Below are 15480 nucleotides of genomic sequence, written 5' to 3' on the forward strand. Positions count from 1 at the left end.
TTTAAAAAGATAAGACATGGTAGTCATTTACTTTTTATATATTCCTCTGTGCTTAATGACTGTCTTACAGTTCCATTAACTATCTGAAAATAGGTTCATTTATATAGTTGGTAACCATTCTTTCCATTAGGGCTTTTAAGGAATGTGGCAGACTGATGCATTACTCTTGACCCACCAAGTAGTGTGTTTTTCCCAAATATTTTTTGCAATGACAAAAGCCTTTGGCAACAGGACAAAAATTAAATACAAAGTCAAATAATTTGTTCAGCTGAGATCATAAAATGTCCTGAATTAGTGTTAACTTATTTGGAGGAAGGCTAACATTAGAATACAAAGTTGTCTGTGATTTGGTAAAACGAATAAACAGTTTGTTATGTGATGAGAGTGCAATACCTTGATTAGAAGTTCTGATTCTGCAACCAGACTTCCTGGTTTGAATCTTGATTCTGCCATTTTTACTGAATAGGATAGAAAGAGAAAGATGAGGCGTGGGGAGGAGAGGGGGGAGAGGGTCTCATTCTGTTTTCAGATTTGTAAAATGTCAGTAATAATAATAGTACCTACCTCACAGAAGGTTGTGCTTAGAGTGGTATTTGATGCATAATTAGTATATTTTATGCACATAATATTGCTACTTAACTAAATTTGACTAAAGGTGCAAAATACTCATGTTATCTTTAAAAGTAAAAGGAAATTTGTACTGAAGTAGGAATTTGTTCCCCTCAGCTTAGGTGAGACCTCAGGCTTGAGGAACCCTGCCCAGTTCCTCTTTCTGAAGCTATACAGTTGAAGCAAGAATTTACTTCTGAAGCCATGTGAATGGCAATGCGTGTATCCTCCTTTGCTTCTATTTTAACACTGGTGTTTTTAGAAACTTTTCACTAGGTCTTTAATTTCATTGGCAGTCCTTTGGTTCAACTGTGATCCTTTATTGTACTTGCCACAATTATTGAACACCTTTTTTTGTTCAGTATTCAGGAGCTTCTTTAAACCTAGCTTTAGCCTACCTATTCTAATTTTCGTATTCTTCCGTACTTGAACCTCTCATTTCATCTGAAGTGGCTTTATTATCTTTTTTAAAAAATATTTATTTATCTTCAGAGAGGAAGGGAAGGAGCGAGAAAGAGAAATACTAATGTATGGTTGCCTCTCGTGTGTCCCCTGCTGGGAACTGACCTGCAACCCAGGCATGTGCCCTGACTGGGAATCAAACTGTGAGCCTTTGGTTCACAGGCCCGTGCTCAATCCACTGAGCCACACCAGCCAGGGCTCTTTATTATCTTTTTGCTTTTGCTTTCTTGATTTCATTTCACATTTCTGCCTCTCTTCCTACAGTGCTTCATTTCTCTGGCTGCCTATAAATTTAGACCTTTCTACCCTAAAATTGCAGTCCCCTCAAAATTGAAAGCTTTCTTATCCACCGCGGGCCTGAGAGATCTCATCTTTCTGTTAATATGTATTTGCTTGCCATCTATTGCTACGATACCATTTAATTTACTACCCTCTCTGCTACCATTATAGATTTGCCTTATTGCAACCTTATTCCTTCCATGTCTTCCCTATTTTTCTTTTTATTGTATTTTATGTCTTTATTTTTGTTTTCTCTGTTTCAAGTTATGCTAGTGAGGCTTGAGAAAGGGGAGAATGTGGGAAGGAAAACACTGTCATTGCTCTTGAAAGACGGACTTTTCTCTGGCCCCACACTGAGACGATGCATGAGAAAGAAGTATTTGAGTTTGGCTGATGCTCTCCCTTTAGCTTTCCCAGGAAAGAGAAAGAGGAGTGGTAGACAAAAAGCAGTGGAAAAAATTAATACTTAGCTTTTATCTGTCTTCTACTGCCACCTTCTTTTTCTCTGCTAGTGTGCCCATATTCATAAAAACGAGTCAGTTTTAGCCACTATTTTTAATATGTTGGAATGCCATTATAATGCCAGCCGTTGATTGATTGGGTTGAGGTGACAGGTGGGTTTTGGCATTTCTTTGTGAACTCAGTAATGGGTACTTAGAACTTTGGGTCATAGGGAAGATATAGTTAATATTTTTTATTGTTGTGGTTAGGTTTATTTTTTAGTTGACTTAGGGCCTTAATTAAATGTTTAATTTTTATACTTTTTATTATGGGAAATTTCAAAACTAAAGAATATAATGAACACTCACGTACCCATATCTGTTCATCTTCTACATGTACCATCTTATGGGCAGTTGTATTTCATATAGTCTCTTGTTCCCTGTCTGCTGGATTATTTTGAAGCAAATCCCAAATATATCGTTTTATTGATAACATTTCAGTAGTATAATACCTTCTAGCAAAAGAAGTGTTCTGATTTTATAACAACTGCTTAAAATTGATCATGGAATAAACTCTCTGTAAATTGGGAATCATCCTTTCGTGTACTGGGGTCACATCTAGCCCATTGAGTGAGGTGTCTTGTTTATATTGGACCTGAAATTGATTGAACTAGTAGAGTTTTTAAAACTTATTTTGATGTTTTGTGTTTATATTCTTATGCAGATTCAGAAAACAATAAAAAAAACAGCACGACGGGAGCAGCTTATGAGAGAAGAAGCTGAACAAAAACGTTTAAAAACTGTACTTGAGCTACAGTACGTTTTGGACAAATTGGGAGATGAGGAAGTGCGCACTGACCTGAAACAAGGCTTGAATGGTGTGCCGATCCTGTCCGAAGAGGAGCTGTCCCTGCTGGACGAGTTCTACAAGCTGGCCGACCCCGAGCGGGACATGGGCTTGAGGTGTGTGGTGTTTGGTGAGAGAGCCTTCTGAATGTTGCCTTAACTTGACAGTTGAAAGGTAGTTAATTAGCTGTTTGATTATCATTATAAGGTTGAATGAGCAGTATGAACACGCCTCCATTCACCTGTGGGACTTGCTGGAAGGCAAAGAAAAATCTGTATGTGGAACAACCTGTGAGTATCACTGATACCTTATGTTCTTATAACTAAAAATCTTTAAAAATGAGTTTCCTACTTAAGAGTAATGTTAATTGAATAAATTTTAGAATGGGATAAATTCTTTTGTATCTGTTTTTGCATTTTTTTGTGTCTGTTCTGTGTGTGGTCAAAACACCATCACCAGCCAACCAAAAATCTGTGAAGGTGGGAGTCCTAACTTCACACAGTTTGTTTATAACTTACTCTGACCTGGATGGACTAACACTAATTGACTTGGCAGGTTTTGATTATTAGTTGGTGACTCTTTTTTTCTTACAGCTGAAATTTTGTGAAAAACAAACATTTATTGTACCTCATATGGTCATGCCTTAGTCTTTTTCTTAGATTCCTTTTTTGTATTTTTTTAATATGTTTTATTGATTATGCCATTACAGTTGTCTCATTTCCCCCCTTCATTCCCCTCCCCCTGCATACCCCTCCCCCATTCTCTGCCTTTAGTTCATGTCCATGTGTCACAAGTACTTTAGATTTTATATTTCCCATACTATTCTTGCCCTCTCTGTCTATTTTCTACCTACCGTCTATGCTACTTATTCTTTGTACCTTCTCCCCCCTTCTCCCACACCCCTGTTGCTAACCCTCCATGTGATCTCCATTTGTATGGTTCTGCTGTCCGCTTAGTTTGCTTTTGTTTTAGGTATGGTTGTTAATAAATGAGTTTGCTGTTCTTTCACTATTCATATTTTTTATTTAAGTCCCTTGAACATTTCATATAATGAGGGCTTGGTGATGATGAACTCCTTGAACTTGACCTTATCTGAGAAGACTTTATCTGTCCTTCCATTCTAAATTAAAGCTTTGCTGGATAGAGCAATCTTGGATGTGGGTCTTTGGATTTCATGACTTGGAATACTTCTTTCTAGCCCCTTCTTGCCTGTAAGGTCTCTTTTGAGAAATCCACTGAGAGTCTGATGGGAACTCCTTTGTAGGTGACTGTCCCCTTATCTCTTGCTACTTCTAGGACTCTCCTTCGTTTTAATCTTGGGTAATGTAATTATGATATGTCTTGGTGTGTTCTTCCTTGGGTCCAACTTCTTTGGTACTCTTTGAGCTTCCTGGATTTCCTAGAAGTCTATTGCCTTTGCCATATTGGGGAAGTTCTTTATTATTTGTTCATATAACTTTTCCACTTGTTTCTTTCCTCTTCCTTTTCTGGCACCCCTATAATTTGGATGTTGAAACGTTTAAAGATGTCCTGGACGTTTCTAAGCCTCTCCTCATTTTTTTTGGATTCTTGTTTCTTCTTTTCTGTTTTGTCATTTTTTTTCTTCCTTCTGGTCTGCTTGATTGATTGTAGTCCCAGTTTCCTTCCCATCACTATTGGTTCCCTGTGCATTTTGCTTCATTTCTCTTAGTGAGCCTTCATATTTTCATCTAATTTGTGACTAAAATCAACCAGTTCTGTGAATATCCTGATCACCATTGTTTTGAACTGTGCATCTGATAGGTTGGCTATTTCTTTGTTGCTTAGAACTATTGGCTCTGGGGCTTTGAGCTGTTGTTCTTGAGCCATAATGTTTTGGTCTGTTTGTGCCTGTTACAGATGAGGTGCGGAGTCTTAGGTGTTTACCAGGGCGGGGCAACCCAGGTTTCTGGGTTGTGATGCTATATGTGGGGGCGTAGTCAGAGAGGGGCAGTGGCGTTTGTTCTGCTTGCTCTTGGATTTTGGTCCCCTCTGCCACTTACTGCAAGCAAATTAGGCCCTTCTGGTGCTGGTTCCCGAGTGGGTGGGCTTGTGTACGTTCTAGGACCCTGTCAGTCTCTCCAATGAACTCTCAATGAGCCTGGGAGCTTCTCCCTGCACTTCGACCACTGAAAGTTTTTTTCAGTCAGTGCTTTTAGGCTTTAATTCCTGGCGCTGGGGCCCTGGGTTGTGCAGTCTATCTCACTGTTTGTTTTTTTTTGCCTGGTTTATCTGTTGACAAATGTGTGACCGTGGTCAGCCAGCTGCCTTGCGCCCTGCCTGGGTTGGTCCGGCCACTGTTTCCTGCTGCGACCCTTCTCCGCCAGGCGCCAACTCTGCCCCTCTTATCAGTCTGGATGAATGGTTTGTTGTTGTCGGACTTCGGTCAGTTTAATTTTCTCTCTGTTCTGGTTGTGTTCTGGTTTCTAAATCTTTGTTATTGTTATTCATAAACTTGGTCGTGCGAGAAGGTTCAGTGTTTCCACCTACACCTCCATCTTGGCTGGAAGTCTCTTCTTTTTTGTATTTAAAAAAAAGGTGCTGTTATCTGGTTCAGTTTCCTCTTTGTGAGTTCTTAACCTGAAATAATGCAACTGTATATTGATTTTTTTGAAAGGACATTTAAGTTTTACTAACTTGGTAAATTTAGGAATTTTAGGTTTTTAGTCCCTTAATAAATCAGGGAATAGGTTCTTCTCATGACTATAAAGTTGGTTTAGCCAAGTAAATTGTTGACCTTATCAAGGCAAAACTATCTGTGTTTATAGCTTTTTAGCAGAAGTTGAAAATTAATTGGATTATAAGTTTTAGTTGACAAAACAGTATGATACTGTTTGGTGTATATTTGCTTTAAGGATGTGTGTAAATCATATAAGGACAGTCCTTTTATATCTTTTCATTTAAGAAATAACTTTTTTGGTTTGTCAACTTGTATTTTTTGTATTTATTGTAAAAAATCTTTTTGGCTTCTTGATTTTAGTGAAGTTTGGAAAGTGATTGATCTATGTGTCTAAACTTGTTAGCTTAAAAAAGTATCAGGTCACTCCTGATTAAATTTTCATGACTGTTACTGAGTCATGCCAAGGATAAAACATCTTAATCTTAATAGTTTGTTTTGGTGTTATTTTCTACCAAGTTTTGTTCCTGCATCTTAGGAGTGGCACATCTGTATTTATAGCTAATGGAGAGCTACGAATGTACTCAGCATTAGTGTTTTATATGCAATCAGTTTTCATGCATTTAGGTTTTTATAAAACAAGTAATTCTGAGTCATGAATCTCTGAAGTGTAGGGGAAGGAAAACATGAAGTATTCAGAATTCAATAAGTAGTAAATAATGTTATTAATAGGATTAATTTTATGATAGTTTAATATAATATGGTCCCTGAAGTTTTATATTTCTGTAGTGACCTATTAGGGACTAGCTTTACTTGTACATTTGCTATACAAGGCCAGGAAATTTAAGATTTTAGTTTTTGACACACACCTTTGCCTGCTGTCTTGCCTTTCTTTATATCCTAGCGAACCAAATTCTGAAAATTTGAGTTGACTTTTAAATAATCTGCTTCTATTTCTCTTCTACTTTTTTGCCTTTCTCTTGTCTAATGTGGTTGTTTAGCTGAATCTGCCCCCCATTAAAATCTTGCAATGGCTTTATTTTAATTTCATTTTATATGCATTTGTCCTTAATTTCAAGACCTTGCGTGATCTGGCCCTTACCATTCTCTCCAGACTCAAATTTCCTTAATGCTTTTTCTCACTCCTGGTCCGTCATCTGGAGTGCGTATTTTCGTTTTCGTGTGTTTGGCACCCTTCTTTGTACAGAGCTTTTAAATGCTGTTACCTCTGCCTGGGAAACCTCTCTCCACTACTCTCCTTCCACATCTCAGGTTTTTCAGCACTACACCACGAAAGCCTCTTGCAGCCTCTCCTTGACTAGGTTCAATCCATTGTATTTCTTTTTCTTTTTTAAAAAATTTATTTAATTATTGTTCAAGTACAGTTTTCTCTCTGATACTCCCATCCCAGCCCATTCCCCCAGTGCTCCCCACTTCCCTCCCAATCCATTGTATTTCTGTGTGGAACATTTCACAGATGTAATTTTACTGTTTTTGTGAATATTTGATAACTATTCTCTATTGGATTGTAAATTTAGGGAGGGTAGATACTGTATCTTTTACATATTTTTTTGTAGCCCCGGTGCCTACCACATTGCCCGCTTCTTGTAAAACTAGTGTACTTAAAATATAGGAAGGTAAACTTAAATACAAGTAGATTTTTTTGTTCCCTATTATTCTGTATTGGACTCCTGTTATTGGTGGAATTTAATGTTTGTATGCGTTTTAGTAACAGTTGATGAGGTCTGTAGAGTGTTGGCTTATACCTCAGATAGTCTAACATTATAGTTCCTATTCTGTGTTTAGATAAAGCTCTAAAGGAAATTGTCGAGCGCGTTTTCCAGTCAAACTACTTTGACAGCACTCACAACCACCAGAATGGGCTGTGTGAGGAGGACGAGGCAGCCTCGGCACCTGCCGTTGAAGACCAGGTGGCTGAAGCTGGTGAGTACCTGGGTGGATGTGAGCTTCAGGTTAGGGTCTTGGTTTTGTTTAACTGTGCCACCAACATAATCTGTATGCTGTTTTATAATACTACTTTGAAGAATAGAGAGAAATTTTAACACAGTAGCTCTTAATTTGCATTGTACCTGACTCAGAATACTGTTGAGACTAATTTATTCTGGGGTAAATGATAAGAAGAACTCTAAATATGTTGTTGTAAGAGTGATAAAATATAGAAACTTACTGTTAACTATGACTTTGTAAATAAATTCTGACTGTGATGGTAAACCCTTTACTTATTTGGAGTTCAAGTGAATTGTTAACTTTAAGAAAGATTCTTATGGGAGAAATAGACAGAAAACTGTACTTGAAAAATAAGTAAATAAAAAAAAAGATTCTTAATACTCTTTATCATATTTTTAATCTCTTAGAACCTGAGCCAGCTGAAGAATACACTGAACAAAGTGAAGTTGAATCAACGGAGGTATTAATTTTTTTTAATGCTGGCTTTCCCTTTCTGCCTTTTAAACCAAGGTTCCAAACATTTATTTTGTTTTGCAGTATGTAAATAGACAATTTATGGCTGAAACACAGTTCAGCAGTGGTGAAAAGGAGCAGGTAGATGAGTGGCCAGTTGAAACAGTCGAGGTAAGAGTTCTCTGTGTTACAAGGTTGATGTCTTTTGTCTTTAATTAGTAATTTTTATGTCTTCTAAGAACAAATTAAGATGGTTAGTCTTTTGTATAAGTACATTTATTATATTAAACTTATTACACAAGACTGTTTGGTTTAAAAGGTGATTTGTTTATTCCTGTGGTTATGTAATAGAATCACTGGTGCTGATGTAATTCCAAAAAGTTATAATCATGTATAAATTAGGGTTAATGTATTAAAGCAGGGGTGTCAGACTCATTTTCATCAAGGGCCACATCAGCCTCATGGTTGCCTCCAAAGGGCTGAATGTAATTTTAGGACAATATAAATGTAACTGCTCCTTAACAGTTAAGTGAGAGCTTGGCGCTGCCTCTGGGTAGAAACTAGGTGTTGGACCAGAGAAAACAAGGTGATGGGCCAGATTTGGCCCGTGGGCCTTGTGTTTGCCACCTGAGTATTGAAGTGTATTGTTTGTTACCAGGTTAGTCTCTAAAAATCTGGGCTCCCACCTGCATAGCCTTCAGAAGAAAACCACTTACAGGGGATGTATTGGGATGTCATCTTAGACCCCTCCTTCACCCTGAGTCTGTTTGGTTACCAGGCTCCGTTACCTCGATTTTCCTTACACAGGAAATACGGTTATGACTTGCCCAAGCTCAACAGGTACGACTTGCCCAGGCTTAAAAGCCAAACAGAAGAATATAAATTTGATGTCATAAAAATTAGTTTTTCCAGCAGATCAGAGAATTATTAAAAATTATAATCTGGAGAAATTATTAGAGCTAGGAAAAAGAGAGGGAGGGGAATGACCTTTGGCTTTTGTGGCAGCAGTTTAGATAAAGTGATAGATGTTGACTCTAGGGTCCTGGCACAGAGGATGGAATGCTAGGAACTCAAAGCTCGGTGCTAATAATAGCTACCATTTCTTGAGTGCTGACTGTATGTTGGGTACTGAGATAGATATGTATTTGATAGAGATTTATTTAACATGGAAGGCTTAACAGTTTAGGCAAAATACAGTATTTTAGGAAGTAAACAAAGGTAGTCTTTCTTTGAAAGCACTTTATAAAATAATTCTGAAATGCTGCATTGGTGGTCTTGTGGAATTGAGAACACTTTAAAATTATAGCATTGATTAGAATATTAAACTTGGCATAATTGTGGTCAGTTTGAGTAACTATATTAAAGTCTACTTACTATTCTGTTTACAGTATGCATAGCATATGTAGTTTGGGGACCTGTCATGATAGTAATGAATGGAGCTCTCTCATTCTACCAATCCTCTCCTCTCCCCTTCTCCCACTTTATTTAGGTGGTAAATTCACTCCAGCAGCAACCTCAGGCTGCATCTCCTTCAGTACCAGAGCCCCACACTTTGACACCAGTGGCTCAGGCAGATCCACTTGTGAGAAGACAGCGAGTACAGGACCTTATGGCGCAAATGCAGGGGCCTTACAATTTCATACAGGTAGGTGCAGTTGTATTAGATGTTATAACTGAAGGTTTAAGTGTATACCTTATTTAACTCAATTCCATTGTATTCTAACTTGTAGGATTCAATGCTGGATTTTGAAAACCAGACACTTGATCCTGCCATTGTGTCTGCACAGCCTATGAATCCAGCCCAAAACCTAGACATGCCCCAGCTGGTCTGCCCTCCAGGTTGGTAGTGGTATATTTTTATGTGAGAAGTACATGTAGGGCCAGTGCTTTCAGGTGTTTTAAAGTTTGTAAAAGTGAATTTTTTTCTTGATGCTTGTTTATTTTTTTAGCTCTTTTACCTTTTTAATTTGATAAGAAACATTGTTTTTTCCCCTATAATCTGAATAACTGTAGTTCATAATTTTTTGTAACTTTTTTATTATATAGACTTAGAAAAGTACATGTAAGTGTACATTTCAACAAGTTTTCCCAAACTGAACACATCAGCACCCAGAAAATGGAACATTATCAATCAGAAGCCTATTTTTGTTCCCTCTGGTCGATAATTACTCTCTCCCCCAGCCTCATGGTAATGATTTCTGGACTTGTAAAACCATAGACTGGTTCTTCCTGTGCCTATAATTATATACCGTATTTTTCAGACCATAAGACATAACCTACTGTAGGTTTTAGAGTAGGAAAATAGGGGAAAAATAGGAGGAGAAAAAACAGGAGTGTGACCCCACTCCACCACGCCTGTCCCCCCCCCTCAGTGAGGCAGGTAAGCTACATTTGGATTATAAAGACACACCCCCATTTTCCTCCCAAATTGGGGGGGGGTGCATCTTATAGTCCAAAAAATATGGTAAATGAAATTTTACTTGGCTTTTTAAATGCCAAAATTAATCTAGGAATAAAAATAATAGAGGTGTTTTTCTCTGAAGGATGCTTGTAGCTTTTTAGGAGAATTTCTGAACATTTTATTACCTAAATAACAATGAGATTTAACAGTGAAGTGGGTAAGGGAATGCTTAAAAGGAAAGGGGAAGAGATAGACAAGACAATTGAAGTTCCAGACTTTTACTAGTCTTACACCATTTATTCAAAAGAGAAGCACTAAGAGTTGATGCCTTGTATTGGGTTAAGTGGATCATTAGTGACTTTGAGTCTTGTTTTTCTCCCCAATATTGGGTTGGCCAAAAAGTCTATATGTTTTTTTTTCCTGTAAAATAAAAGATACATTTTTCACGTTCACCAATAATTATTGATTCGGATATGTTGAGTATGGCTTCGAGTGGGTTGAGGTCAGGGGTGCTGCTGAACATCTTCCAATGCATAAGACAGCCCCACAGTAAGGCATAATTTGGCAAAAGTGTTAGTATACCAAGACACTTTGCAAACCACTTTCGACGTGTTCGATCAGTCACTGCACCTTCTCCATACACTGCACCAATCTTTTGTTGCGTTTTAACCTTTCTTGAAGTAGTAATAAAGAAAGCATAATATGCTGAAAATGTTGCATATCCTCCATTTTCTTTTTTTATTATTTTTTAAATATTTTATTTATTTATTTTAGAGAGATGGGGAAGAGAGGGAGAAAGAGAGGGAATGAAACATTGATGTAAGGTTGCCTCTAGCACACCCCATACTGGGGATACGGCCTGAAACCCAGACATGTGCCCTGACTGGGAATCAAACCAGTGATGCTTTAGTTTGCAAGCCTGCGCTCAATCCACTGAGCTACATCAGCCAGGGCCCATATCCTCCATTTTCAATGTTAAAATGGCTGCACAAAAATTCATCAATTTTGATTTTGTCTTTAATGCATGCTAATATGACAGCTAATAGATAGTACAGTCTAATAAAATTGTTTTGAATGAAGTTAAAGACAACTAAGGACTACTAGAAGCCATCATAGGGAAAACCTGAACTTTAAGGCCAACCTAGTATGTCAACATTAAGGGCACAAAAGTGGAACTATGTAAAGTAACATACTTAATACATAATTTTAAATGTCATAAAAGGAGTTGCTGAGTAAAAACTTATTTATCTGGTGAGGTAGTTACACTGTTTCCAAAGTAAAGTGAACTTAGCTTTGTCACATCTCTACCAAAAGGGTCAGGAAACAGATCGGGGTCAGGCCTTCTAGAAAGGAGTCAGTTTAATAATGAGTGTTCATTTTCTGAGTCCGACCAGAGGAAGTAAATCAATAGTTTTTATTGCTGGTGAGTTATGCTAAAGGCCAACATGTGCAGCAGCACTGACTGATGTTGCTCAAGCGAATGCTGAGTCCACTAGACTCTCCAGTGAAAACGGGCAATTTTCAATGACTAGCCAGAGGTCCTGTATTTTTGATTACTACTTAATCATGGTTGGGAGGGGAGGTGAGAATTGGCAATAATATAAACAAAGAATCGAATGTAGGCTTTTTAAAATGAATTTGCTTTTTTTTTTTTTTTTTTGTGGAGACCTTTGAAATATTGAAACTTGATAATGTGAAAATACTACCGAATATTGTGTAAGGTCTTGCAAGAGTAAGAGTAATGCTACTTTAGTTGCCACTTTAAAAGGCTTTTTCAGAGCCTTGGCTGGTGTAGTTCAGTGGGTTGATTGAGCATGGGCCTGCGAACCAAAAAATCGCTGTTCGATTCCCAGTCAGGGCACATGCCTGGGTTGCAGGCCAGTTCCCAGCAGGGGACACATGAGAAGCAACCATACATTGATATTTCTCTCTTTCTCCTTTCCTTCCCTTCTAAAGATAAATAAATTAAATTTTTAAAAAAAAAAGGCTTTTTCATGGATAACACTGGCATTCTTCTGTGTTCTGCTCTCTGCCTCTGTTAGCACTTTATCATGAAAATCTTACTTTATCTTTGCAAAACACAAAATGAAAGCCATTGTGAGAACTGATTAATAATGACTACCTGTGAACATAACACAAGGCTTCCTTGAAAGCTAAAATTCTACCTATCCTACCCAGTGTATTTTCATGATTGCTAAAAGTTTATTTAGGGTTTGGCTGTAGAAATTTGATTTTGTGGAACAATGTTTTTTTGGTCAATTTTGCAGTTCATTCTGAATCTAGACTTGCTCAACCTAATCAAGTTCCCGTACAACCAGAAGCTACACAGGTGAGAGTGATAAAAATATTTTCGCAGATTGATTTTTAGTCAGTTCTTGGGTTACTTCTTAAGTTGGCTTATGAAAGTCAGGGACGAATTTGATCTGTGTCCAAATCTGGCATGTGTAGCTTTATTTCCATGTTTATATTTTTCTTGTGACAGTTAAAAATTTTTTTAATTCTTACATTTTATAATAGCTTATTATAACAGGGGGAGAAGTTTTTAGATATATAATTCTAAAATTTAATGCAGATATTAGTATTTTAGAAGCATTTGTGGGGAACTATGGTTTATTCAACTTGGAGCTTCAATAATATGTAGTTTTTGTAGTTCTTAGGTTTTTTTATAGTCTCTTCAATGGGTACTTTTTTTTTAAGCCCTGGATGTATTAGAGTTTATAACAGAAAGAAGCTTTGATTTCTTTACTTTTGTGTAGGTTCCTTTGGTTTCGTCCACAAGTGAGGGGTATACAACATCTCAACCCTTGTACCAGCCATCTCATGCTACAGAGCAGCGAGCACAAAAGGAACCAATTGACCAGATTCAGGCAAGTTCTGTTACCAGGTCATATCAACTTGATGAGGCGCTTGCTTATTCATGAATTGGGCAGAGGTAAATTACTGTTAATTTAGTTACTCTTCTTTTTGGACCTAATGCATGCACTACAGTATATTTATTTAAGGAAGTAGCTGAGTTTGTTAATACACATATGGGTAGTAATTTTGGCTAAGTTTAGTTTATCACTAAAGTGCATCTATTCACTTTGTGTTTAGGCAACAATCTCTTTAAATACAGACCAGACTACAGCATCATCATCGCTTCCTGCTGCTTCTCAGCCTCAAGTGTTCCAGGCTGGGACTAGCAAACCTTTACATAGCAGTGGAATCAATGTGAATGCGGCTCCATTCCAATCCATGCAGACGGTAGGCAAATTAATTCAACTCACTTTAAGTGTCTAGAGTATACTGTCATCATGCTAGTGTTTCAGTGAAAAGTCTTCACTTAGCTTTGTGCTTAAGTCTGCATCTCCCCCAACTGGAGGGTATATTTGAACCTAAACTTCGATTTTCCTGCTTCCACAGGTAGATTTGAATCTTCGGTATTAATGTGCTCACATCTTGTTTTGTAGTTGCACCTTTTTGTACATGCAGAACAATAGACCAATGTCCATATTTAAAGTTGTTACTTATCTTTAACAGTTGTTTACATTTTGCTGTATTTGCTTAGTCTTTCACGTCACTGAAGTATATCACAAAGTAAGTTTTAGACATGATACTTCACTCTGCTTCCTCCATGAGCATCTCTAAATTTCAAGAGTTTCTAGAAAACAATGATAGTGGAAATACTGTAATTAATAGTATACAGTTAACTCACTCACAGGAAAGTTCCTAGAGTCAAATACTTGATAACTTTTGAGTAAAAAGATCAATAAAAATACAATAATGGAAGTAAATATTGAACTGAATTCAAGTTGATAGAATTTCTACAAGTGATACTATATCAGGAGTTTGCATTTTCTGTAAGGATTTTTTCATTTATAATAGCATTTTCAAAGCTGCTGATTACGTGTCTTTAGATTTTTTTAATCCTCACTTTGCTTTTAATGTGTTTTTTCTTCACGTTGAAGTGCATTAATTGATCGGTTTTGTGTATGTATGTGTGATGTTTGAGACTTCTATAAGGCATTGTTTTACATTTGAGGTAAAACCAGCACTTGAAATCTGCCTTGTGAAAAGTAGGGAAATTATTAGCATAACAGGATGAACTAATTATTTATTTACTTACAGGTGTTCAATATGAATGCCCCAGTTCCTCCTGTTAATGAACCAGAAACTTTAAAACAGCAGAATCAGTACCAGGCCAGTTATAACCAGAGCTTTTCCAGTCAGCCTCACCAAGTAGAACAAACAGAGCTTCAGCAAGAACAGCTTCAAACAGGTAGGATAATCAGTGTCCATTCCTTGGCTACTTGCTTTGCAGTGCAGTTATTGACAGTGTTAGGGCAGTTTAGACTAGAGTGGCTGTATCCGAGAGTTTTTGTTTCAGTTTTAGACTTTACAGATTTTGCATTGCTGATCCATATTTGCTGTGTGAATTATGTGCAGTTTTTAGAGGCCTTATAGCCATTTTCCTTTAGTCATTGACCTTTATAATACCCCTTTTTATTCTAGTGAAATTAAATTTGTTACGCAAATTATGATCAATTTTGCTTTTAATTGCTAATTTATTGAAGCCTGATGGCATGATCATCTGCACGCAGTTATACAAAGTTAGGAAGCAGTAAGGAGTTGCTGTGGCTACATTCGGTGAACTAGGTTGAAACAGAAGTCCTTGTTGGAAAGTATGGTTGTAATTTGGCCAGTTATACCTGTCAAGTAATAAAGTAGATAGATTTTAGATTTTTAAAATTCGTAACACATGAAATACTTTTTTTAGATCTTTGGTTATTTAATTCCTAGGAGTTTAATTGGGGAGTCCCACAACAAACTAGCAAACCCTGCTAAAATCATAGGAGTTAGTATTTTGATTTTATCAGACTGATTTTTAAGAAAAGATTTTACTTGCTAATTTTTTTTTTAGAGAGAAAGGAAGGGAGGGAAAAAGAGAGAGGGGGAGAAATACATCAATGTGTGAGAGAAGCACCGATTGGTTGGTTGCCTTTTGCATGTGCCCCAACCAGGGACCAGACCCATGCCCAGGCCAGGCATGTGCCCTGACCGGGAATTGAAGTGGCACCCTTTTGCTTTGTAGGATGAGGCTCAACCAACTGAGCCATGTGGGTCAGGGCCAGACTGATTTAAATAACTATGAAATTTTCTTGATGGGCCTGGATCAATGTTACAGATTTTTCAGCATTAAATTCTTACATATCCCTGTAGTATGCAGCATTACTAATCAGTAGGGAGGTTAAGGCATCCATAATTTGATAGAAATTTGTCAGTTATGCTGTGTGTGCTCAGCTTCTTAATGATAACTGGGCTTCTTGCTCTTGGGCTCCTGTAATTTCTTTGCCATGTATTCATACGTTGGTTTTGGAGCAGGTAAATTTGGGCCCTTAAAAGTATC

At 37.3% G+C, this 15480-nt stretch overlaps 1 protein-coding gene across 1 annotated transcript in view; it reads left to right on the forward strand.

Annotated features, from left to right (window-relative positions):
- Positions 1 to 15480, forward strand: part of CAPRIN1 (cell cycle associated protein 1) — a 39287-nt gene that overhangs the window by 14316 nt on the left and 9491 nt on the right. Inside the window, exons 5-15 of the mRNA XM_037128218.2 lie at positions 2515 to 2753; positions 2845 to 2927; positions 7079 to 7216; positions 7648 to 7700; positions 7778 to 7864; positions 9183 to 9338; positions 9424 to 9532; positions 12362 to 12423; positions 12851 to 12961; positions 13188 to 13337; positions 14202 to 14352. Of these exons, the coding sequence (XP_036984113.1) occupies positions 2515 to 2753; positions 2845 to 2927; positions 7079 to 7216; positions 7648 to 7700; positions 7778 to 7864; positions 9183 to 9338; positions 9424 to 9532; positions 12362 to 12423; positions 12851 to 12961; positions 13188 to 13337; positions 14202 to 14352 (1339 nt within the window). The remainder of the gene's footprint in view (positions 1 to 2514; positions 2754 to 2844; positions 2928 to 7078; positions 7217 to 7647; positions 7701 to 7777; positions 7865 to 9182; positions 9339 to 9423; positions 9533 to 12361; positions 12424 to 12850; positions 12962 to 13187; positions 13338 to 14201; positions 14353 to 15480) is intronic.

This window comes from Artibeus jamaicensis, unplaced genomic scaffold (assembly GCF_021234435.1).
Source record: "Artibeus jamaicensis isolate MK-2021 breed Jamaican fruit bat unplaced genomic scaffold, CSHL_Jam_final contig_797, whole genome shotgun sequence".
NCBI lineage: Eukaryota > Metazoa > Chordata > Mammalia > Chiroptera > Phyllostomidae > Artibeus > Artibeus jamaicensis.